This window comes from Hyperoodon ampullatus, assembly GCF_949752795.1.
Source record: "Hyperoodon ampullatus genome assembly, chromosome: 8".
NCBI lineage: Eukaryota > Metazoa > Chordata > Mammalia > Artiodactyla > Ziphiidae > Hyperoodon > Hyperoodon ampullatus.
In genome coordinates this window covers 24,473,066-24,498,111 of record NC_136921.1, presented here as the reverse complement: position 1 = coordinate 24,498,111, position 25,046 = coordinate 24,473,066, and the positions used below count along the sequence as shown (strand labels likewise).

The window sequence follows — 25,046 nt, the reverse complement described above, 5'->3', positions numbered from 1 at the left end:
ATGGTCTTGTTTCATTCTTTTGCTTGTGACTGTCTAGTTTTCCCAGCACCATTTATTAAAGTGGCTGTCTTTTCTCCATTGTATATTCTCACTTCCTTGTAGATTACTTGACCATATAAATAAGAGTTTATTTTTGGGCCATTTGTTTTGTTCCATTGATCTATGTATCTGTTTCTGTGCTAGTACCTTACAGTTTTGCTTACTATAGCTTTGTAGCATTGTTTGAAGTCAGGGAGTGTGATAACTCCAGCTTTTTTTTATTTCTTAAGATTGCTTTGATATTCAGGGTATTTTGTGTTTCCATACAAATTTTAGGATTATTTGTTCCAGTTCTGTGAAAAATGCCATTGGTATTTTGATAGGATTTCATTGAATCTGTAGATTGCTTTGAGTAGTATGGATATTTTAACAATATTTTTTCTTCCTGTCTATGAGCACAGTATGTTTTTTCATTCATTTGTGTTGCTTCAATTTTCTTCATCAATATCTTACCATTTTCAGAGTATAGGTGTTTCATCTCCTTGGTGAAATTTATTCATAGCTATTTTACTCTTTTTGATGCAATTGTAAATGAGATTGTTTTCTTTATATTGCTTTTTGATAGTTTGTTATTAGTGTAGAGAAAGACAACAGATTTCTGTATACTAATTTTGTATCCTGAAACTTTATTGAATTCATTTATAATTTCTGAAAATTTTTGGTGGAGTCTTTGGAGTTTTCTATAAATAGTATCATGTCATCTGTAAATAGTGACAGTTTTCTTCCTTTCTGATTTGTATGTCTTTTCTTTTTCTTGTTTGATTGCTGTGGCTAGAACTTCCAGTAATATGTTGAATAAAAGTGGTGAGATTGGGAATCCTTATCTTGTTTCTAATCTTAGAGGAAAAGCCTCAAGCTTTTCACCATTGAGCTTGGTGTTAGCTGTGTGTTTGTGATCTATGGCCTTTATTGTGCTGAGGTGTATTCCCTCTATACTCACTTTGTTGAGAGTTTTTATCATAGGTTTATATTGAAATTTGTCAAATGCTTTTTCTGCATCTATTGAGATCATGATGTGATTTTTATTTTTTGTTAATGTGGTGTATCACATTGATTGATTTATGGATATTGAACCATCCTTACATTCCTGGAATAAATTCCAGTTGATTATGATATATGATCCCTTTAAATGTAGTGTTGAATTTGGTTTGCTAATATTTTGTTAAGGATTTTTGCATCTATGTTAATCAGGGATATTGGCCTGTACTTTCATTTTTTGTAGTGTCTTTGTCTGGTTTTGGTATCATGATATCTTCAATTTTTTGGAATTGGTATTAACTTTTGTATAAATGTTTGCTAAATCTCCGTGCGAAGCTGTCTGGTCCTGTACTTTTGTTTGCTGGGAGTCTTTTGATTGCTGATTCAATTTTTATTATTAATAATCAGTCTGTTCAGATTACCTATTTCTTCCTTATTCAGTCACAGAAGATTATATGTTTCTAGAAATTTGTATATTTCTTCCAAGTTATCTAGTTTGTTGGTATATAATTGTAGTAGTCTATTTTGATTGTATTTCTGTGGTATTGGTTGTAACTATGCTTTCATTTCTGATTTTATTTATTTGGGCACTCTCTTTTTTTCTTGAATAGTCAGGCTGAAGTTTTATCAACCTTGTTTACCTTTTCAAAGAAACAGCTCTTTGTTTCAGTGATCTTTTCTATTGTTTTTTTTAGTCTCTTTCATTTATTTCTGTTCTGATCTTTCTCATTTACTTCATTCTACTAATTTTAGGCTTTGTTTGTTCTTCTTTTTCTAGTCCTTTAGGTATAATTTAGGTTGTTTATTTGAGATTTTCCTAGTTTCTTGAGGGAGGCCTGTATCAGTAGAAACTTCCCTCTTAGAATTGCTTTTGCTATAGCCCATTGATTTTGGAAGATTGTATTTCTATTTTCATTTGTCTCAAGGTATTTTTTAATTTGCTCTTTGATTTCTTCATTGGCCCATTGGTTGATTAGTAGTGTGTTGTTTAGCCTCCATGTGTTTTTGGGTTTTTTTCCAGTTTTCTTTTTGTTATTGGTATCTAGCTCCATACTGTTGTGGTTGGAAAAGATGCTTTCTATGATTTCAGTATTCTTAAATTTATTGAGACTGGCTTTGTGGCCGTACATGATCTTTCATTGAGAATGTTCCAAGAGCGCTTGAAGATAATGTGTATTCTGCAGGTTATGGGTGGAATGTACTGTATATTTGTATAAAGTTTATCTGGCCTAATGTGCCATTTAAGGTCAATGTTTCTTTATTGGTTTTTCTATCAGGATGATCTATCCAGTGATGTTAGTGGTGTGCTAAAGTTCCCTACTATTATTTTACTACTGTCAATTTATCCCTTTATGTCTGTTATTATTTGCTTTATATATTTAGGTGCTCCTTTGTTGGGTGCATAAATATTTATGAATGTTATATCCTCTTCTTGGATTGACATCTTTAGAATTATATGATGCCCTTTTGTGTCTTCTGTTACAGTCTTTATTTTAAAGTCTATTTTGTCTGATATGAGTGTTGCTAGCCAGCTTTCTTTCTTTTTTTTTCTTTTTGCATGGAATATCTTTTTCTATCCCCTCACTTTCAGTCTGTATGTGTCTTTAGATCTGAAGTGAGTCTCTTGTAGGTGACAGCTATACAGCAGTATACTTGAAAGTTGCTTAAGTTTGAATGCATTGTAAAAGCACTACATTTATACTCCCCCCCCATGTTTTATGTTTTCGATGACATAGTTTACATCTTTTTACTTTGTGTATTCCTTAACTGCTTATTGTAGTTATAGTTGACTTTATGACTTTTGTCTTTAACCTTCATACTAACTTTTTAAATGTCTGATTCACTGGCTTTACTATATATTTGCTTTTACCAGTGAAATTTTTCTTTTGTATATTTTCTTATTTCTAGTTATGGCCTTTTATTCCACTTAAAGAAGCCCCTTTAACATTTCTTGTAAAACTGGTTTAGTAGTGGTGAACTCTTAGTTTTTGCTTGTCTGGGAAATTCTTTCTCTCTCCTCCAATTCTGAATGATAACCTTGCCAGCTAGAGTATTCTTGGTTGTAAGTTTTTCTTTTAACATATCATGCCACTCTCTTCTGGCCTGCAAAGTTTCTGCTGAAAAAATTAGCCTATAGTCTTATAGGGGCTTCCTTGTATGTGACTAGTTGGTTTTTTCTTGCTGCCTTTAAAATTCTCTCTTTATCTTTAAATTTTGCCATCTTAGTTATAGTGTGTCTTGGTGTGGCTGTCTCTGGGTTTATCTTCTTTGGGATTCTTTGTGCTTCCTGGACTTAGATATGTTTCCATTTCCAAGTTAGGGAAGTTTTCAGTTATTATTTCTTCAAATAGGTTTTTTGACCCATCCTTCTTGCTTTTTTCCTTCTGGGGCCCCTATAATATGAATATTAGCATGCTTGGTGTTGTTTTAGAGGTTTCTTAAATTATCCTCATTTTTTAGTTCTTTGTTTATTTTTGCTGTTTAGATTGGGTGATTTCCACTATTCTGTTTTCCAGATTGCTTATGTATTCTTCTGTATCATCCAACCTGTTGTAATTCCCTATAGTGTATTTTTCATTTCAGTTATTTTATTCTTCAGCTCTGGTTGGGTCTTTCTTATATTTTCTAACTGTTTATTGAAGTTCTCACTGTGTTCATCCATTCTTTTGAATTTGGTGAGCATTTTTATGACCATTACTTTGAAGTCTTTATCAGGCAAATTATTTGTCTCCATTTCATTAGGTTTTTTTTTTTTTTTCTGAGGTTTTATCAAGTTCTTTCATATGGAACATATTTATCTGCATCCTCATTTTGTTTTACTTTCTGTGTTTGTTTCTATGAATTAGGCAAAACAGTCATTTTCCCTAGTATTGACGTCATGGCCTTGTGTAGGAGCATTCCCTCTATAGATTGCATGTGCTGGTTGGCTTTGGTAGGCTGGCTGGAACTGAAGTGGGCATGGGCTGGGAAAGAGGGAGGGTCCTGGGCCATGCTCAGTGAGAGCTGCCTTGTCAGGGAAGCTAGAGATGAAATGGGCACAGGCCAGAGACATGCTGGGGTGGCTTTTGTAGGTCAGCTAGAAGCCAGGCATTATTCAGTCTTCTGTCTATGTGCTGGGACTCAGTGAGTGAGTTTGTGCATGAGCCCTTTAAGGGTAGAGTTTTTGTTTCTTGTAAGAGCTCTCTAGCTCTTCTGTATGTAAGCCCCACTGGTTTTCAAAGTCAGACCTTATGGGGGCTCATATTTCTCATGTAGGTCCCCTGGCCTGGGGTTACCAATGTGGGGCTTGAACCCCTTGCTCTTTAACAAGGGCTTCCATGGTTATGATATCCCCTCTTGCTTGTGGGTCGCCACACTGGGGATGTGGATGACCAGATCACACCTCTACCCCTCCTACCCATCTTACTAGTCTTCAGGGCATTCTCAGAGAGAGTTGCTTTATATGTAGTTGTAGTTTTGGTGTGTCCATGGGAGGAGGTGAACTCAAGTTCTTCTTACTCTGCCATTTTGATCCCACCCTTCTTTGAGGATTTTATTATCCTCTTTGTGAATTATCTAGTCACTCTGCTTTTCCTCCTTTTGTCTTTTGTTGACTATTTTTGGTTTCAACCAAAGGGTAGTCAGTAGTTACTAAACATTTAACCAACCAGTTTTCCTACATTCAGTCTTCAGGTAAGAGATTTAGTCATGTGAGAGCCTTTAACTCTTAGTTAAATGAAGTTTGAGGATTACTTTTGAATGACAATTATCCCTGTATCCTGAGCTCTCTTAACATGCATTATTACGAGTTGACTGTGTAGTTTTATTTGACATTGTTTCTCAAGGTGATTATGATAGTTGCTGAAGTGAGACTTTCTTGGGTTTAAAGTCTTTGGTTTTCAGGTAATTTAATTGAGCTATTGCAGTGGATAAATAAAACTTATAATATGCACTAATGAATCAGAAATCTGATCTGTACTTTGCACATATACTTAATCATTTCTAATCCACTACATTTGGTCCTCGACCTCCCTTATTTATGACTGAATAGATGCTCCCAGAACACTAGACAATGAGCTGTTAATATTGAGCAAGGCTTATGAAAGGGCTTGACTCAAATTCTCCAGGAAATCACCCTTTTCTTTGCTCTTAAACATTCAGACATAAAGAACATGTAAAGGTTAGTGTGGTCCGAACCAGAAACATATCCAGGATCCACCATGAGGGTGAGTGGCTTCACTAAGAGAAGCCTCACATTCTTTATGACAGTTTAGAGAATGTGTCCAGGAAATAGAATTATTACCCTTGAAACACCCCTCCCTTGTAACCTCCTAGCTATAGTGGTGCCACCTATATCTCTTCTGAAGCACTCCATGATATCACTGCTTTTAAGTTTTAAACTTGTATAGGATGAGATGCACACTTACACGACATAGTTCTTATCTTACTTAGCTATCTCCAGAGCTTTAAGAAATCTAATCATGGAATATATGAATCCTCTAGTGAACTCTTTTTTAGAAAGATATTTGTAGCTTTGTAAAATATAAGGCTAGATTTTAACTATGTGATCTGTAAACGGGCAAGTAGGTATCTCTAGTAATTGTAAAGAAGATTGGTCGTCTTTTGTGAATGAATGCTCTATTAAAAATCAATACAACTTGAGAGAGGTTTTCACTCATAGTAGTGATCAGGGGTTGCCTTTTAATGTGTGGCTGCAGACATTTAAGAGTGCCTATTCCAGCTGAGAGATGCAGTCTGGAATGAATTGTATTAAGAAAGCTAATGCTTAATTGATTTTTTTGCTACTTGTCTAAAGAAAGACCTTATCCAAGGAAGAGTAATGAAATGCATGGACTCCAGGGAAGTAGAGCCCCCAAAGTAATATTGCTTTTGTTACCTACCTCCCTTTGTGCTGATTCTCTGCTCCCCTAACTGGCTTTTGATTATTATTTTAACTTTCTAGACATTTTAATGCTAAGAATTTGACTTAGATCACGGACATACATTTGCTGACCCCTGAAAAGGTCTCCTTTGGCCCCAACAGCAGTTTGTGAGGGTTGACTGAGTTTAAGCCAGTCCTTTGAGGCTAACCAACTCTGGATGCAGTTCCAAAGTCAACTGTTTCAAAAATGCAAATTAAGGATTCCAGACCCTGAAATATGGTGATCACACTAAACCAATACCCCATCTAAGATGCATGCTTTTCATCTTAAGTAATATCCTTAGCCAGTATCTCACTGCAGTGGTAATGTTTACTGATAACTTTGTTTAATTAAAGCAGAACTTTTGTTATTTTTAAAAGTTATTTTGTTATTTATTGCTTTTAACACTTAGTTATTTTTTTTCCTCTAAGATGTTACTTCTCTGGAATATTTATCGTATTAAGTAAGAAGATATTATTAAAATCCTTAATAATCATATGTTCTCAAGTAGTGTATTTCTTATTATCATTGGAAAACTGGATTTGCTCATGGGTGCTTAATTGCATCCTACACATATTCAAATAAAAAGGACAGACAATTTGAATGTAGAAGGTAGAGGCATGTTACTAAACCTGGAGTGCTGAATTTTACATGCACAAAAGTCATAGATTATTTGGAGAGAAAAAATTATATTTTGTTCTGTGTCTTCTAGACTAGGCAGATGTTACTGTGTATATGAATCCAAGATATGGATCTTGAAATGAAGATTCTAATTCAGTAAGTGCGGGTTTCAGGGGTTGAGATTCTGCATCATTAACAGGCTCCCAGGTGCTGCTGGTGTGGCTGATCTAAGGACTATAATTGGAGCAGCAAGGCTGTAGACAAATATCTTAACCTCTAGCCTTTATGTTTTCAGATAGAAGTATAATATATAGACCCCATATCTTTGGGTCTCCTGGTTTAGAAGTTGGAAAAACTTACACCACCATCCACTATGAGAACCATCAGTCTTATACGTTGAAAGAAAATTATTTTCCAGGTTCTGAGGCAGAAGATGGGCAACAGCTGTCTTAGGCAGGAGTGGCCAATAAATTTCCACATTTGCCAATTCTATTGAATTGGTAGTGGTTCTGTGGTATGTGGTATTAAGACTTGGTAGGAAAGACTGAAGGAAGCAAACTGCAAAGGGGATTATGACAGCAAGTGTGCCAGTTATTTGCCATCTTTGGTCTATTTTCAGTTAACTTACTGTATCTAAACTGGCTTTCCTAAGAAAGGGAACATGACTATAATGTTTGGTATTTACAATACATTTCTTTTATTTCAATTTAGTGAGTAAAATGTTGATCATGGAGGATCCAGGCTAGACTTTAGATTGCCTTTGTGTACATGGATTCTGCAGTGATATCAAAGATTACAAAGCAATTTCTGTCTATATTAGCTTTGGGAAATCATGTAAAATATAATTAGCTTTATGTTTCACTCCAGTTCTTTATAAAGCTGGTGCTACTGGCAGTGATCACTACCTACAGATGCAGTAGTGGAGGAGACCAGTGTGTGAGGAACTTTGTATGCTGCTCTCATCTGAAAATTGTTCATTTCCTTCTGGCTGTGGTCCATTTGTACAACCTTGTTTGTGACCCCATCATACCAGCTGTCACATCAAACTGCTCCATTAGGCCAGCTGAAATGCTTCTCTGAAGTTTCTTGCAGTTGTATCTTCTGTAGTACTTGGTGGATTTAGGGCTTCCTGGCAGTTTCATTGTGGGTGTATATTGGCCTGTTTTCTGACAAGATCTGCAGGGTCAGGATCTGGTGCAGATTCTGTTCGTGTAGAAACTACTAGTTCACTGGTGGTGATGAAGTACCAGGGAACTAATTCATAGTATGCAAACTCAGCAAGTGGAGATGTGGAGAATGACCCTTAGTCTGAGACCAGGCCATGACTATAGGATATAGTACCTGGCCTGGAAGGGGGCGGTGCTGTGGACTGTGGGTGCAGGCCAGGGAGAAAAGAGGGCCACAGATAGTACCCTGGGCAAGATCAGACTAGAAAACCAGGCACAAAATTAAGTGTCAAGTCAAGCTCAAGCTCTAGAAATGTAGGACCAGATCTGAGTGGAATAGTCAGAGTAGAAAAAAATGAATTTTGGAACTGGAGTTCAATGATGTTTTTTGAAGGAAAACTAGGCAGGTAATGGGAAGGGAGTTTTGTAGGGGCTCAGAGTCAGCTTGGCAAGAAGAAACTGATATTAAGCCAGAATGCCAGTTTATTATTCTGCAGTGGAAAAATAACTTTGTATGAAAATTGTGACCAGCTTAATTGTATGAACATTTCCTGGAGAATAGGATCACCTAAGAGATTAGATTACAGATGAGAAAGTTGCCCAGTAAAAGTAGAATCAAAATTAAAGGTTTTATTTTTCAGGCAATTCTTGACGAACTGTGCATTTCTACCCTACCAATATTGCTTCTAAAGCAGTGCCTTCCAACCTTTTTCACACACGATGCTCCATCAGATCCTGCTTCACTCTGTCTTTCTGTATTTCTGGCTCTCCCAAGGGCCAAGGGGATCAATATCTGTAGAGTCCAAAGGGTCCTCTTTATGAAAACCTAAGAGCGTGATTTCTCTCAGGCTTCAGAATCAGAGATTGCTGTACATCTGCTGAGAAACTCATCTGTTTTCATTGGATGGATACTGAATTGGTATCTGATTACATTTCCCTTTTTACCCTGACTGCTGGGAAGCTTAGAGTCAAACCTGTGGCATATAACAAAGCTCATGAGACCTTATGGCCTGTACTGTACCTTACTTCTACTGTTTCCCTTTCTCCGCTAATTTCCATATTCATTTATTTTTATCTCCCTGTAGCTGTATGCATGTCTGTAAACTGCCACAGAATTGTTTTGGGATTTGTTTGTGCATTTGTCCACGTGTTGCGAGCCGGCTAGGCAGCTAGACAGATACATGCGAAAGTACACCTCCTTCTTTAGTAATGCTGCAACATCACATTTCAACTAAGTTGCTTCTGAGAAGGAAGATTTTCTGTTCACATCATATTGTGGGTACTAACAGTATCAATTAAGGAGGATCCTGGTTCCTGTTTTGGGTATTTGTACTCTTCCTGATCTTTTGTTTGGTTAATCTCTTGCCCTTGGTTTATTGAATCTTTGGGTCAATAGCCCTGTAGCTCTTTTGTATTTCTCCTTCCTTTAGGGTCTTCAGATTGAGCTGTTTAAAGGATTTGATTTATCTGTTTGTAATATGACACGAGAGTTTGGAAAACAAATAGATGAGAATTCATTACTGAGGATATTGGTAAAAATTGCACATTGCTATTGTGTCACTAGAAACAGCACGGTGTAGTTGAAAATTCATGGTATTTATAGTTAAGAAACTTGTCTTTGTCACTCATATCTTTGATTTTGGCCAAATCTATTCATCTTCCTGACTTAGTTTCCTTTATTTTTTTTCAATTTAGAGATTACTGTATCTGTGCCATTCAGTCTCACAGGGTTTTAAGAGTACATATGGTTATGATCCATGTGACAATACTTTTTAAGCTTTATAAAATGATAGTTATTTTTCTTTTACTCTTTTTTGATTAAGGGAAACAGAATATATTATTAGTGATTATAATCCGTTCCCTAGAATATTTTTTTTTTTGGTAGCAGTATACAAGTGTTGTTTTATATTTCCAAAGCTTTGAGGACAAATCACTTTTTCCTCTATAGAGCCATGTTCACGAAGCTTTGCTTTGATGTTTCTTCCTCACAATAAATAAGCAGTTGGCTTATTTACAATTATAAACTCTATCCAGATCATTTTAGAATGTTAACTTCTTTGTGAAATTTATTATGGTATAAGAAGGGATGAAGGATAGCATTACTTTTCTGGAGACTTACAGGCCAGTGACTGCCTACAAAATCAACTTCTAATAGTTGTTTCTCAGAAGGGGACATATTTTTCGATAAAAAAGAGGCTGAACTTCCTGTAGCTGAACCTGAGGAAATTTTATATCATTAAGTGAACATGTGTCAGAAAAATATAAATCTAGAAAAGGAGGAGGATTCAGAATGTCTTTTATGTATCCATTCATCTTAACACTAGATCATGGGAGACTTAGGAGACTTCTCCACAGGTACTCATCTCTTTCCAGAACAGGGAAGATAACAACAAACACTTGTATAGTATTTATTATAAGCCAGGCACCATTCTAAATGATTTACATATGTTAATTTGTGTTAACAAGAAAGGTAGTATAGTATAGTGGAACCTAAGCTTCTGGGGCTGATTCCCAACTCTGTTATGTCCTGATTGTGTAACTGTGCATTTGAGTCCTGATCTGTATAACAGAGATAATAATAGTCCAGCCTCATTGGTAGGATGAGGATGAAATGAGTTAATACATGTAAAACCCTTAGGACAGTGCCTGGCTCCTGTTAAATACTATGTGTGTGTTATCAGTTCTTATTACAAGCAAAAGAATTTGTTATACACACCGTCAGGTTACTCTTGCTGGATGGGATGACAGAAAAATTTCTTATAACCAGCAGCAAAATGAAAACTAGGATAATCTAATCTTTGATTTTCATAACCATTGCTGTGCACTAAAGTGTTTAATTTTATACCTTTTAAACTTGGCCTAATAAAGTCTGTGCATTTGAAAAAAAATGTAAACCTACTGACCAATCAAGAAAATAGCATTACTGGCATGTATTTTGATTTCTATTAAAATTAAATGTTGTCTTGAAGTTTTCATTTGTAATTAGACTAACTTGTAATTTTTGAAGGTCTTAGAGCAATGCTGTTAGAATTTTTATTAGAATCATTTCCACTGATATTTTAATACTGATATATCTTGATAATTTATGAACTGCTGAGTTATGATTATTAAGTAGTTTATATTTGCTTAAACATTAGGCTGCTTTTTCTGAGAAGATAGTTTAATTTTAAAATTGAGATATGTAAGAAAGAGGGTGGAGATGTAAGTATCTTTTATTGATGAAAACATTGAAATCTATATTTTACTTATATTTAAATCTTAGTGTGCTTTGTTTTTTTCATTCACAATACTTTAAACCAAATAAAGAAGTCACACTACATTGTGAATGACTAAGAAACTCCGGAAAATTCACTGTGGTTTGAGATGTGTTTGAAAATTTACTGTCATAGTTTTCCTGTCCATCATTTTTCTTATCTCTTTCTAATTTATGTTATGATACCATGTACATTTTTGTAAGCCTTCTTAGAATCAAACTGGAAATCATTAGATAGTAAATAGATTAAAAAAGTTTTTCATGAGTTTGGGTTGTTTGAATAATCATTTAAAATAACAATTAAGATATTTTGTCTTAAAACATCTATAATTGTAGGCTGTATGAGGAAGAGAAATTTTAAAAAATAGCTTAATTTACATGTATTTACTAACTTGGTGAGATACTTGGATATAATACTGTATTTTAAGGTTATCTCAATTTTTAAATATAATAATGTTATTCCATTATTTTGAGATTCAAACTTAACAGTACATTTAGAGGTCACCATAACTGAAGCATCTGAAGATGATTATGAATATGAAGAGGTAATTTCATTTTACATATTCTATGAATTCATTACAGTCATTCCTGTGAAATATTCATTTTATTTTTTCTTAAAAATTTTTTTCTTAAGTGATGCTACTTTTTCAACTGAATTTAGCTAATCAGCTGGTTAAGAGTGAGGTTTGAAAATTCTATTTAAAAATTTAGATTGGTTAACACATCTGGATCTTTTGATTTTCTTGTTAATTGTCCTTCAGAGTCAGCTTCTCATCACCTGCCTTGTGGATCCACACTATAGTCTGTCGTCTCTGTCCAACAGGTGTTCCCAATCATCCAGTCTAAGTTGCCCAGATTCCTACTACCTAGCTGGAGCTCAGATCCTATGGTTCCCTTCAACTTAGCAATACTTTAGTCTAATATAGTTACTGTCTCAAACCTGTCCTTTAATTCATTGTTCCAAGGGAACCTATCATTACATCTGAGACTTGGAAGGCAGAGTCACTCCAAGATGACAGAAGCTGTGAGTGAAACTGTGGAAGCAAGCCTGGCATTTGTGGCCTAGGCAAACAAGAGACAGGACAAACACAGAAGATAGGCTTTGTATTACTACTGGTAAAATGGAGATAATATTAATACATACCACATGAAATGAGTTAATAAATGTAACAGGCTTAAAGCTGTGATCAGCACATAAGAAGCATGCAGTAAGTGTTCACTCTCATTAATGTTATAACTAGAGTCAGTTGCATTCTTCCAAGAACTTAACGTTCAGGCAATGAGTTTTGTTTTGCTTTTTAATATTAGACATAATTTATTAGATATTTGCAGTTGCTAGTAGTTATGAAAAGTAATAGTGGAGAAAATCTGGGATGCGGAGAGAATGGTGACATTTAGATGGCCTAACATTCTTTTTTTTTCAGCAGAGTTGTTAGACTACATTTGTCAGTATAGGTAAAAGCAGTTGCCCGTAAGCTAACCTCAAGTTCATCAGTAGTAACATTGAGTGATGTTTATAAGGAAGTCAGAGGGCTGCCTACTTGTTAGTTTATTTTTCATAGATCTTCAGAATGACATGGTGTCTTACATAAAGTGTATTTCTTTGTCCTTTGTTTTGTGAGGAAAATTTATTTCTGAAATGAAATAAGGTATTTTTGTATTCCTGCTAACTCTTCCTATCATTCTCTTTCTCTGTGATTTAGATACCAGATGACAATTATAGCATTCCAGAAGGTGAAGAAGATCTGGCAAAAGCAGTTCAGATGGTCCAAGAACAGGCTACAGATACTCAAATTTTGGTGAGAATTTTGAACACAACCGTAGCCTATAGTTTAACAGTGATACTTTCTACACGAAGTTTTGAAAGTCATTTAAACTATAAATACTTCACTTACTAGATGCAGCTCTATCACTTGACGTCTTTTTCGCTTCTATTTGTTTATCATCTATCCTTCACTTTTAGTAAGTAGTCATATTTACCTTGCCTTGGATCATCATTTTCCACACCGTGTTCACTTTTGCATGACTTTGCAACAAATGACACTTTCTCTCAGAACTCCCTTTAATCTCAATGGAGTTTAAGCAAGGATTTTCAGCACTTGTACAGAACTTGGTATTGTATGCATATTCTACAGTCTGTTTTGTAAGCATCTGTGTTTTTTGTTTTTCATGGAAGTATTTAGATCACAGGAAATGCTTAATATATTATGCTTTTTTCTTGTGAGGCTAATGAACTAATTTCACTAGAAAATATGGTGGGGATGCTTTCTGATTATAATACCACCAATTAACAGTACATGGAATGATGGCATTCCTGTAAAATTGCAAGCTCAATTAAAAATTGACAATAATGATGATAGCAAAAATATTTTTAAAGTGCTGCCAATACTAATTAACACTGAAGTCATACCAATACTAATTAAAAAGGTTGCTTTTCTTCAAAAATGAAACCTTTACTGTGAAATATGAAGGAAATTATTATACTCTTATTTAGGTGCAGATTTGGCTTCCTCAGTGCAAAATAGTATGTGGTAGACTTCACTCCATATTCTGCCCTTTGTCAGTCTTTCCATATTTTGCAGATTTCCTTGGTTCAGAAATCTAGTTACTCCTTTCCAAAATATCTGTCCATTCAAAATTGAAAAATGCTGAAGAGGAGGATTTTTTGAATTCAGAATTGATTATATTCTAAGTGGAGGGCTTTAGCTCATAGTAAACTCTATTCTCTAATATATCCTATGGATATAGTTCCTTCTAGGTAGACGTAAAGTGAAGTCTACTATGCAGACTTTATTAGTCTGTTGGATATCTCAATGCAGTAATTTATAGGAAGGTTTTAAAACATAGCATTTTGAACGATGAGCAGTGAATAAACGTATCAGTTGCATTACATGTATTACTCATCATCTTCCTTCTTGTTTTACATCATTAAGTAAAGAGGATTAAAAAAATACTTTATGTACCACTCATTTATATTGGTACTTGGTAACATAGATATGCCTAACACAATGCTTGGCACATAGTAGGCACTAAATGAATAGCAGTTAAATAAATGAATGGATAAATGAATCATTGAATGAAAAAATTATGACCAAACTAATTGCATCTTTGTATGTGGTATCATGCTAGAAGGTGCTTGTAAATCCAAAGATAAATCCAAGAAGGGGAATTGGTGAATAAATTCAACATAGTAGCAGTCATATCTTCTGAACCAAATATCAGTAATTCTTCTCTCATCAGTTTCTCAGAAGCTTTCTTTTATCATAAGCTTGCGAGAGTTAACTTTCTAGATTTATGACATATTTATAGCTTGTTGACTCTCATTTAAGTTTTTATCTGTTTTTTGAGTTCTTTGGAGGAACAGTGCTATGCAGAAAATTCACAAAAGTTTCCCTTTAGCTTTTAAAATTAAATATGAATTCATTTTATAATAAGCATTTCAGTTATGTATTTCTAATTTGGTTTTTGTTTCTATAGTATTTTTATCTTCAAAATCTAGCTTTGAGTTGTGCCATGGGCTTTCTGTTTTAAGAATATTTATTGCTTATGAAACCCACTTCCTTTTGTTATGATTTTATTACGTCTGTTTATGAGCAAGATATATTTTCTTCTATGTTAGAGGATAGTAGTAGTCTCAATTGAACAGGGACTTTTAGAAAATTCATTAAAGACTGCAAGTAAAAAAGATCATCATTACATTAGGAATGCTGAATATAGTTGAAATTATTGAAAAGTTGAAAGTTAGAAATAATGTAAGTAGTTTTATTGGTTAAAAAATTAACAAGGACTATTTATATGAGTTGACATTTAAATGAATTTTTATAATTTTCTTTAAACCTTGATAATATATATGAAAAATCTGATAATTGATGCATGTTTCATTTCATAAGTTTTAAACTTTTTATCCTGTAAAATATGTTTCCTTGATAGGTGCAATGTTTCAGAACTCTGAAATAAAATATAGTTTTATCATATTTAAAGTGATTAATGAAAAAAATTAATGTAGGAAATGTTATTAATCTGTGACAAATGTGTGGTTTGGTTGTACTGTCCATTGTTTCTTGAAACTGAAGTCTTTTTTCTAAGTATAAATGTAAGTATAAATAGGAATACAGGCACAGACACATATACACACACATATTCCTTAGAAATACTTGTATGTAATTTTATGAAAAAAAGTCTACTTATATTCAAGCTGGGTTTTCCCCTCTACACTGTGAGCATATTATTGCCATTTTGGGAGGTAATTCTTTAGCTGTTTTGGTTTGTGATTTTTTTGTTTTGCAAATTTTGGAGGTGCAATCTTAAAGGTCCATGTATTGCCATAATAATATAATATTTATAAACTTATAAGTTTGATATTTAAAGATAACAGTAGCAGAGTACCTAAATCATATAACTGTTAAATTTCCTGACATCTTCTCTCCACCTCCTCCTCTAAGAATGTAAGGCATTTCTTTGAAATAGTCAGGTGTTCCTGGAGAAGATGAATTGATAACTGAACAAAACTACCATACTGTTTAACGTATTAATCAGTAGTTCTCAAAGAATTTTACTCTAAGATATTTTCCTACATATTTATTAAGGAGTACTATCAAATATTTTCATATTAAAGTTATGTTCTTATAAGAAAAAAGTAGCTCAGGATTAGTAAGTTTGTATTCCTTTCATTTATTTATTTATTTTTAACATCTTTATTGGAGTATAATTGCTTTGCAGTGGTGTGTTAGTTTCTGCTTTATAACAAAGTGAATCAGCTATACATATACATATATCCCCATATCTCTTCCCTCTTGCGTCTCCCTCCCATCCTCCCTATCCCACCCCTTTAGGTGGTCACAAAGCACCGAGCTGATCTCCCTGTGCTATGCAGCTGCTTCCCACTAGCTACCTATTTTACATTTGGTACTATATATAAGTCCATGCCATTCTCTCACTTTGTCCCAGTTTACCCTACCCCCTCCCCGTGTCCATTCTCTACGTCTCCGTCTTTATTCCTGTCCTGCCCCTAGCTTCTTCAGAATCATTTTTTTTTTTTTAGATTCCATATATATTTGTTAGCATATGTTATTTGTTTTTCTCTTTCTGACTTACTTCACCCTGTATGACAGACTCTACGTCCATCCACTCACTACAAATAACTCAGTTTCGTTTCTTTTTATGGCTGAGTAATGTTCCATTGTATATATGTGACACATCTTCTTTATCCATTCATCTGTCAGTGGACACTTAGGTTGCTTCCATGTCCTGGCTATTGCAGATAGAGCTGCAATGAACATTGTGGTACATGACTCTTTTTGAATTATGGTTTTCTCAGGGTACATGCCCAGTAGTGGGATTGCTGGGTCGTATGGTAATTCTATTTTTAGTTTCTTAAGGAACCTTCATACTGTTCTCCATAGTGGCTGTATCAATTTACATTCCCACCAAGAGTGCAAGAGGGTTCCCTTTTCTCCACACCCTCTCCAGCATTTATTGTTTGTAGATTTTTTGATGATGGCCATTCTGACTGGTGTGAGGTGATACCTCATTGTAGTTTTGATTTGCATTTCTCTAAAGATAAGTGATATTGAGTATTCTTTCATGTGTTTGTTGGCAATATGTATATCTTCTTTGGAGAAATGTCTATTTAGGCCTTCTGCCCATCTTTGGATTGGGTTGTTTGTTTTTTTGATATTGAGCTGCTTTTAAATATTGGAGATTAATCCTTTGTCAGTTGCTTCATTTGCAAATACTTTCTCCCATTCTGAGGGTTGTCTTTTCGTCTTGTTTATGGTTTCCTTTGCTATGCAAAAGCTTTTAAGTTTCATTAGGTCCCATTTGTTTATTTTTTGTTTTTATTTCCATTTCTCTAGGAGGTGGGTCAAAAAGAATCTTGCTGTCATTTATGTCATAGAGTGTTCTGCCTACGTTTTCCTCTAAGAGTTTTATAGTGTCTGGCATTACATTTAGGTCTTTAATCCATTTGGAGTTTATTTTTGTGTATGGTGCTGGGGAGTGTTCTAATTTCATTCTTTTACTTTTAGCTGTCCAGTTTTTCCAGCACCACTTATTGAAGAGGCTGTCTTTTCTTCATTGTATATTCTTTCCTCCTTTATCAAAAATAAGATGACCATATGTGCATAGGTTTATCTCTGGGCTTTCTATCCTGTTCCATTGATCAATATTTCTGTTTTTGTGCAAGTACCATACTGTCTTGATTAGTGTAGCTTTGTAGTACAGCCTGAATTCAGGGAACCTGATTCCTCCAACTCCGTTTTTCTTTCTCAAGATTGTTTTGGCCTTTCAGGGTCTTTTGTGTTTCCATACAAATTGTGAAATTTTTTGCTCTAGTTCTGTGATAAATGCCATTGATAGTTTGATAGGGATTGCACTGAATCTGTAGATTACTTTGGGTACTATAGTCATTTTCACAATGTTGATTCTTCCAATCCAAGAACATGGTATATGTCTCCATCTCTTTGTATCATCTTTAATTTCTTTCATCAGTGTCTTATAGTTTTCTGCATACAGGTCTTTTGTCTCCTTAGGTAGGTTTATTCTTAGGTATTTTATTCTTTTTGTTGCAGTGGTAAATGGGAGTGTTTCCTTAATTTCTCTTTCAGATTTTTAATCATTAGTGTATAGGAATGCAGGAGATTTCTGTGCATTAATTTTGTATGCTGTTACTTTACCAAATTCATTGATTAGCTCTTGTAGTTTTCTGGTAGAGTCTTTAGGATTCTCTGTGTATAGTATTATGTCATCTGCATGTCTCCATATATACTATCATATATAGTATCATGTCTCTATGTATAGTATTATGTATAGTTACAGTTTTACTTCTTCTTTTCTGATTTGGATTGCTTTTATTTCTTTTTCTTCTATGATTGCTGTGGATAAAACCTTCCAAACTATGTTGAATAATCATAGTGAGAGTGGGCAACCTTGTCTTGTTCCTGATGTTAGTGGAAATGGTTTCAGTTTTTCACCATTGAGAACGATGTTGGCTGTGGGTTTGTTATATATGGTCTTTATTATGTTGAGGTGAGTTCCCTCTATGCCTACTTTCTGGGTTTTTTATTTATCATAAATGGGTGTTGAATTTTGTCATAAGCTTTTTCTGCATCTGTTGAGATGATCATATGGATTTTATCCTTCAATTTGTTAATATGGTATATCACATTGATTGATTTGCGTATATTAAAGAATCCTTGCATTCCTGGGATAAACCCCACTTGATCATGGTGTATGATCCTTTTAATGTGCTGTTGGATTCTGTTTGCTAGTATTTTGTTGAGGAGTTTTGCATCTATGTTCATCAGTGAAATTGGCCTGTAGTTTTCTTTCTTTGTGACATCTTTGTCTGGTTTTGGTATCTGGGTTTGATGGTGGCCTTTTAGAATGAGATGGGGAGTGTTCCTCTCTCTGCTGTATTTTGGAAGAGTTTGAGAAGGATAGGTGTTAGCTCTTCTCTAAATGTTTGTTAGAATTCAGTTGTGAAGCTATATGGCCCTGGGCTTTTGTTTGTTGGAAGATTTTTAAACACAGTCTCAATTTCAGTGATTGTGATAGGTCTGTTTATATTTTCTATTTCATCCTGGTTCAGTTTCGGGAGGTTGTGCTTTTCTAAGAATGTGTCCATCTCTTCCAGGTTGTCCATTTCATTGGCATATAGTTGCTTGTAGTAATGTCTCATGATTCTTTTTATTTATGCAGTGTTAGCTGCAATTTCTCCTTTTTCATTTCTCTCTCAGTTGATTTGAGTCTTCACCCTTTTTTTCTTGATGAGTCTGGCTAGTGGTTTATCAATTTTGTTTATCTTTTCAAAGAACCAGCTTTTAGTTTTATTGATCTTAGCTACTGTTTCCTTCATTTCATTTATTCCTGATCTGATCTTATGATTTCTTTCCCTCTGCTAACTTTGGGGTGTTTTTGTTCTTCTTTCTCTAATTGCTTTAGGTGTAAGGTTAGGTTGTTTATTTGATATGTTTCTTGTTTCTTGAGGTAGGATTTTATTGCTATAAACTTCCCTCTTAGAACTGCTTTTGCTGCATCCCATAGGTTTTGGGTCATCATGTTTTCATTGTCATTTGTTTCTAGGTATTTTTTGATTTCCTTTTTGATTTCTTCAGTGATCTCTTGGTTATTAAATAGTATATTATTTAGCCTCCATGTGTTTATATTTTTCCAGATTTTTTCTTGTAATTGATATCTAATCTCATAGCGATGTGGTCAGAAAAGATACTTGATATGATTTCAATTTTCTTAAATTTACAAAGGCTTGATTTGTGACCCAAGATATGATCTATCCTGGAGAATGTTCCATGAGCACTTGAGAAGAAAGTGTATTCTGTTGTTTTTGCATGGAATGTCCTATAAATATCAATTAAGTCTCTCTTGTTTAATGTGTCATTTAAACTTGTGTTTCCTTATTTATTTTCACTTTGGTTGATCTGTCCCCTTGTGAAAGTGGGGTGTTAGTGTTCCCTACTATGACTGTGTTAATGTCCATTTCCCCTTTTATGACTGTTAGCATTTGCTTTATGTATTGAGGTGCTCCTATGTTGGGTGCATAAATATTTACAATTGTTATATCTTCTTCTTGGTTTGATCCCTTGATCATTATGTAGTGTCTTTCTTTGTCTCCTGTAATAGTCTTTATTTTAAAGTGTATTTTGTCTGATATGAGAATTGCTACTCTACTGCAGCTTTTTTTTGCTTTCCATTTGCATGGAATATCTTTTTCCATCCCCTCACTTTCAGTCTGTATGTGTCCCTAGGTCTGAAGTGAGTCTTTTGTAGACAGCATATATACGGGTCTTGTTTTTATATCCATTCAGCCAGTCTATGTCTTTTGGTTGGAGCATTTAATCCATTTACATTTAAGGTTGTTATTGATATGTATGTTCCTATTACCATATTCTTAATTGTTTTGGGTTTGTTATTGTAGGTCTTTTCTTCTCTTGGGTTTCCTGCCTAGAGAAGTTCCTTTAGCATTTGTTGTAAAGCTGGTTTGGTAGTGCTGAAATCTCTTACCTTTTGCTTGTCTGTAAAGGTTTTAATTTCTCTGTCAAATCTGAATGAGATCCTTTCTGGGTAGAGTAATCTTGGTTGTAGTTTTTCCCTTTCGTCACTTAAAATATGTCCTGCCACACCCTTCTGCCTTGCAGAGTTTCTGCTGAAATATCAGCTGTTAACCTTATGGGGATTCCCCTGTATGATATTTGTTGTTTTACCCTTGCTGCTTTTAATATTCTTTCTTTGTATTTATGTTTCGATAGTTTGATTAATATGTGTCTTGGCATGTTTTTCCTTGTTTTTACCCTATATGGGACTCTCTGCACTTCCTGGAGTTGACTGACTATTCCCTTTCCCATTTTAGGGAAGTTTTCAACTATAATTTCTTCAAATATTTTCTCAGTCCCTTTCTTTTTCACTTCTTCTTCTGGGACCCCTATAATTTGAATCTTGGTGAGTTTAATGTTGTCGCAGATTCCTCTGACACTGTCCTCAATCTTTTCATTGTTTTTTCTTTATTCTGCTCTGAAGTAGTTATTTCCACTATTTTATCTTCCAGGTCACTTATCTGTTCTTCTGCCTCAGGTATTCAGCTATTGATTCCTTCCTGAGAATTTTTAATTTCATCTATTGTGTTGTTCATCATTGTTTGTTTGCTGTTTAGTTCTTCCAGGTCCTTATGAAACATTTTTTTGTATTTTCTTCATTCTGTTTCCAAGATTTTGGAACACATTTACTATCATTACTCTGAATTCTTTTTCAGGGAGACTGCCTATGTCCTCTTCATTTGTTTCGTCTGGTGCATTTTTACCTTGCTCCTTCATCTGCTCTGTGTTTCTGTGTCTTCTCATTTTGCTTAACTTACTGTGTTAGGGGTCTCCTTTCCATAGGCTGCAGGTTCATAGTCCCCATTGTTTTTGGTGTCTGCCCCCCATGGCTAAGGTTGGTTCAGTGGGTTGTATAGGCTTCCTGGTGGAGGGGACTAGTGCCTGTGTTCTGGTGGATGAGGCTGGATCTTGTTTTTCTGGTGGGCAGGACTACATCTGTTGGTGTGTTTTGGGATGTTTGTGGCCTTATTATGATTTTAGACAGCCTCTCTGCTAATGGGTGGTGTTGTGTTCCTGTCTTGCTAGTTGTTTGGCATAGGGTGTCCAGCAGTGTAGCTTGCTGGTCATTGAGTGGAGCTGGGTCTTAACATTGAGGTGGAGATCTCTGGGAGAGCTTCTGCTGTTTGATATTACATGGGGCCTAAGGTCTCTGGTGGATCAATGTCCTGAACTTGGCTCTCCCACCTCAGAGGCACAGGCCTGATACCGGGCCGGAGCACCGAGACCCTGTCAGCCACATGGCTTAAAAGAAATGGAAGAATGAAAGAAAGAAAGAAAGAAAAAATAAAATAAAATAAAGTTTTAAAAATAATAAATAAGTATTGACAATAAAATAAATTTAAAAAGTAATAAAAAAAAGAAAAAAAAAGGAAAGAAAGAAAGAAGAGAACAACCAAACCAAAAAACAAATCCACCAATGATAACAAGTGCTAAAAACTATACTAAAAAAAAATAAAGGACAGGACCCTAGGACAAATGGTAAAAACAAAGCTATAGACAAAATCAAACAAAGAAGCATACACATACACAGTCACAAAAAGAGAAAAAGGAAAAAAATATATATATTGTTGCTCCGAAAGTCCACCGCCTCAATTTTGGGATGATTCATTGTCTATTCAGGTATTCCACAGATGCAGGGTACATCAAGTTGATTGTGGAGATTTACTCCACTGCTCCTGAGGCTGCTGGGAGAAATTTCCCTTTCTCTTCTTTGTTCGCACAGCTCCTGGGGTTCAGCTTTGGATTTGGCCCCGCCTCTGCATGTAGGTCACCTGAGGGTGTCTCTTCCCTCTCAGACAGGACAGGGTTAAAGGAGCAGGTGATTCGGGGGGCTCTGGCTCACTCAGGCCAGGGGAAGGCAGGGGTATGGATGCGGGGCGAGCCTGCGGCGGCAGAGGCCAGAGTGACGTTGCACCAGCCCGAGGTGCCTTGTGTTCTCCCAGGGAAGTTGTCCCTGGATCACGGTACCCTGGTGGTGGCGAGATGCGCAGGCTCCTGGCAGGGGAGGTGTGACTAGTGACCTGTGCTTGCACACAGGCTTCTTGGTGGCGGCAGCAGCAGCCTTAGCGTCTCATGCCCATCTCTGGGGTCCGCGCTTTTAGCCGCGGCTCACGCCCGTCTCTGGAGCTCCTTTAAGCAGCGCTCTTAATCCCCTCTCCTCACACACCAGGAAACAAAGAGGCTACAAAAAGTCTCTTGCCTTTTCGGCAGATCCAGACTTTTTCCCGGACTCCCTCCCGGCTAGCCGTGGGGCACTAACCCCCAGCAGGCTGTGTTCACGCAGCCAACCCCAGTCCTCTCCCTGGGATCTGACCTCCGAAGCCCGAGCCTCAGCTCCCAGCCCCCGCCCGCCCCGGCGGGTGAGCAGACAAGCCTCTCAGTCTGGTGAGTGCTGGTCAGCACCAATCCTCTGTGTGGGAATCTCTCCGCTTTGCCCTCCACACCCCTGTTGCTGCGCTCTCCTCAGTGGCTCCAAAGCTCCCCCACGCCACCTCCCGTCTCCACCAGTTTAGGGGCTTCCTTTTGTGTGGAAACTTTTCCTTCTTCACAGCTCCCTCCCACTGGTACAGGTCCCGTCCCTATTCTTTTATGTCTGTTTTTTCTTTTTTCTTTTTCCCTACCCAGGTATGTGGGGAGTTTCTTGCCTTTTGAGAGGTCTGGGGTCTTCTGCCAGCATTCAGTAGATGTTCTCTAGGAGCTGTTCCACATGTAGATGTTATTTCTGATGTATTTGTGGGGAGGAAGGTGATCTCCACGTCTTACTCTTCTGCCATCTTGAAGGTCTCCTCCTTTTATTTAGACTTTGGTTTCATTAAAGTTCATTTTAAATCTTACATATCATAAATGCTAATGAAATAAAAACATAAAATAATTTTCATTACTTTTACACGTTCAATGATTAAATCACAATAAAAAGAGCTGTTTGTCATTATTGAGTTCCTAGTCCCTTGATGTACACATTTAATTTCAGTTAAAGAACCAGGCTACTTTTACCCCGAGCCTTGCCTATAGATTCTCCAAACTAGTATCTTTGACTTAATTTGAATTAAAGAGTTGATTCTCAGGAGTCAAAAAAACAGTTTTCAAAGGAACTCACTGACTGGAATAGTTCAAACTATATCAAGACAGTTTTGATATATGGTCCAGTAATTCTTTGCTACTCAACATTTAATTAATTCTTAAGTCCTCTCTGATTTTGTTCTCAACATATCTCATATCCTTCTCTTTGCTTTCATCCCTTACTTAGTTCGTCTCAGTTTCACCTTCTGTCTTCTCTCATCAGAGCTACTGTCATGCTGCTGATACTATGCCTCCTTCTACTTGCATGTAAAGGAGGTTTTAAACACAAATTTGAATTTATCACTCCTCTACTTAAATCAGCAATGTCTCCATTCTTCCATCTGCCTTGACCTTCTTGATGTGCTTTCTGTCTGGCTTTCCAACTTTCTCTTTGGTCCTTTCTCCATAAGACCTTGAGCTTGAATGGACTGAACTCTCGTTCCTTGTCTTTGTCTCTGATGTTTTTCTTGCCTTGAATTTCCTTCCATCCTTCTTCACCCATTGAACTTCCTCTTCTATAAATTCCAACTTAAGAGTCTTAACAAAGCCTTTTACCTACCCAAGACAAGTGAAATACTTTCCACCTTTATCTATCACTTTACCAAGACGACCTCTATTTTTTTTACACAGGACACTATTTAGAAACCTCTCTAATTAGAAAATTTCACCTTTATAACTTTCATAGAGAAAACTAAGCAACGTGGTAGAGCCACTTTTGTCTCCAACAGATTTCTGGGTCACATGTGGATGGATTTTTTAATAATTCAGCATTTTGTAAAGTGAGGCATATTTGCTAGTTTTTAGAGCCTTGGTTCTTTTTGTCCTTATTCTGAGGTGCTTTATTAACACCATCATTAAATTAGTTTTAAAGCTGTAATGAGAGTTGTATCTATTGTATAATTGAGATAAAAATACAACTTAAAATTACATAAATGTACCTATTGTCTTTATGTATGATGTTCTGTGTAGACTTAAAAACAAGCCTTTATAATCAAAACTAATCACAAATAGTAGAGCTTCTATACTGTTATTTGTTTACATGTTTTGTTTTTTACTCAACTGGTCTTTCAGTTCCTTGAGACAGAGATGGTGTCTTATTCATATTTAATTCCTAGCACTTTTCACACAGTGCCTGGCATATGGGTGATATTCAGCAAATATATGTTAAGTTAATATTATTTGTAAAGATAAAAGAGACATTAATGATCACATTACAGCTTAGAACGTGTGTGTGTTTGTGTGTGTGTGTGTGTGTGTGTGTGTGGTGTATAATGCTGAAGGACTATAGATTAGATACATAAATATATTGTCAGGATTATAAATCTCAATGTATAAGTAAGAACTATGGCAGTTTAAAGTGGTTGGATTTCTGTTTTGGATGTTTCAAGGTGTGTGTACAAGATGCATTCAGGAAGAGAAAGCATTTATTTGAGAAGGCAGGAATCTTGTGTGTTGCAACCATACACACAAGCATCTTGTAAGCAAGAAGTGCATAGGCATCTTTAGAAAGTAGAGTAGGTACAGTCTGTCTTCCCTTTTCTCCTATGTTCCTGATTCCTTCAACTATCATCCTTCTCATCTTAAAATATCATGTTCAAATTTACTGACCCAAAATCAGAGGTAGCATTTATTAAGTATAATGAATGTTTGCTTTGAGCTATATTATGCCCTTACCTAACAGTTATAAATATAAAATCTTCTACCACAATTCAACAACTTCATGGATGACAGGCATGCTGTACTCTGCTACTTTGACATCTCCCATGATGTTTGATATAGGGTCCTACACATAATCATCATTGTTGTATGATATCTTTTTTAATGATCTTAGGAAAGAGAAGTTATTCTGCATGAGCTTTAAAAAATTTTATTTTAAAACCCCATCATTTGTCAGGAATTTTCTGTAGCCCCCTAAATTTGC

General features: G+C 35.7%; 1 protein-coding gene across 2 annotated transcripts in view; it reads left to right on the top strand.

The window, feature by feature from the left end:
- SPAG16 (sperm associated antigen 16) overlaps nt 1-25,046 on the top strand; it is a gene marked incomplete at both ends in the record, with an annotated part of 879,991 nt that overhangs the window by 2,964 nt on the left and 851,981 nt on the right. For both annotated transcript variants that reach the window (XM_079709890.1, XM_079709889.1), the window contains 2 exons: nt 11,457-11,503; nt 12,662-12,757. In XM_079709890.1, the coding sequence (XP_079566016.1) occupies nt 11,457-11,503; nt 12,662-12,757 (143 nt within the window). The remainder of the gene's footprint in view (nt 1-11,456; nt 11,504-12,661; nt 12,758-25,046) is intronic.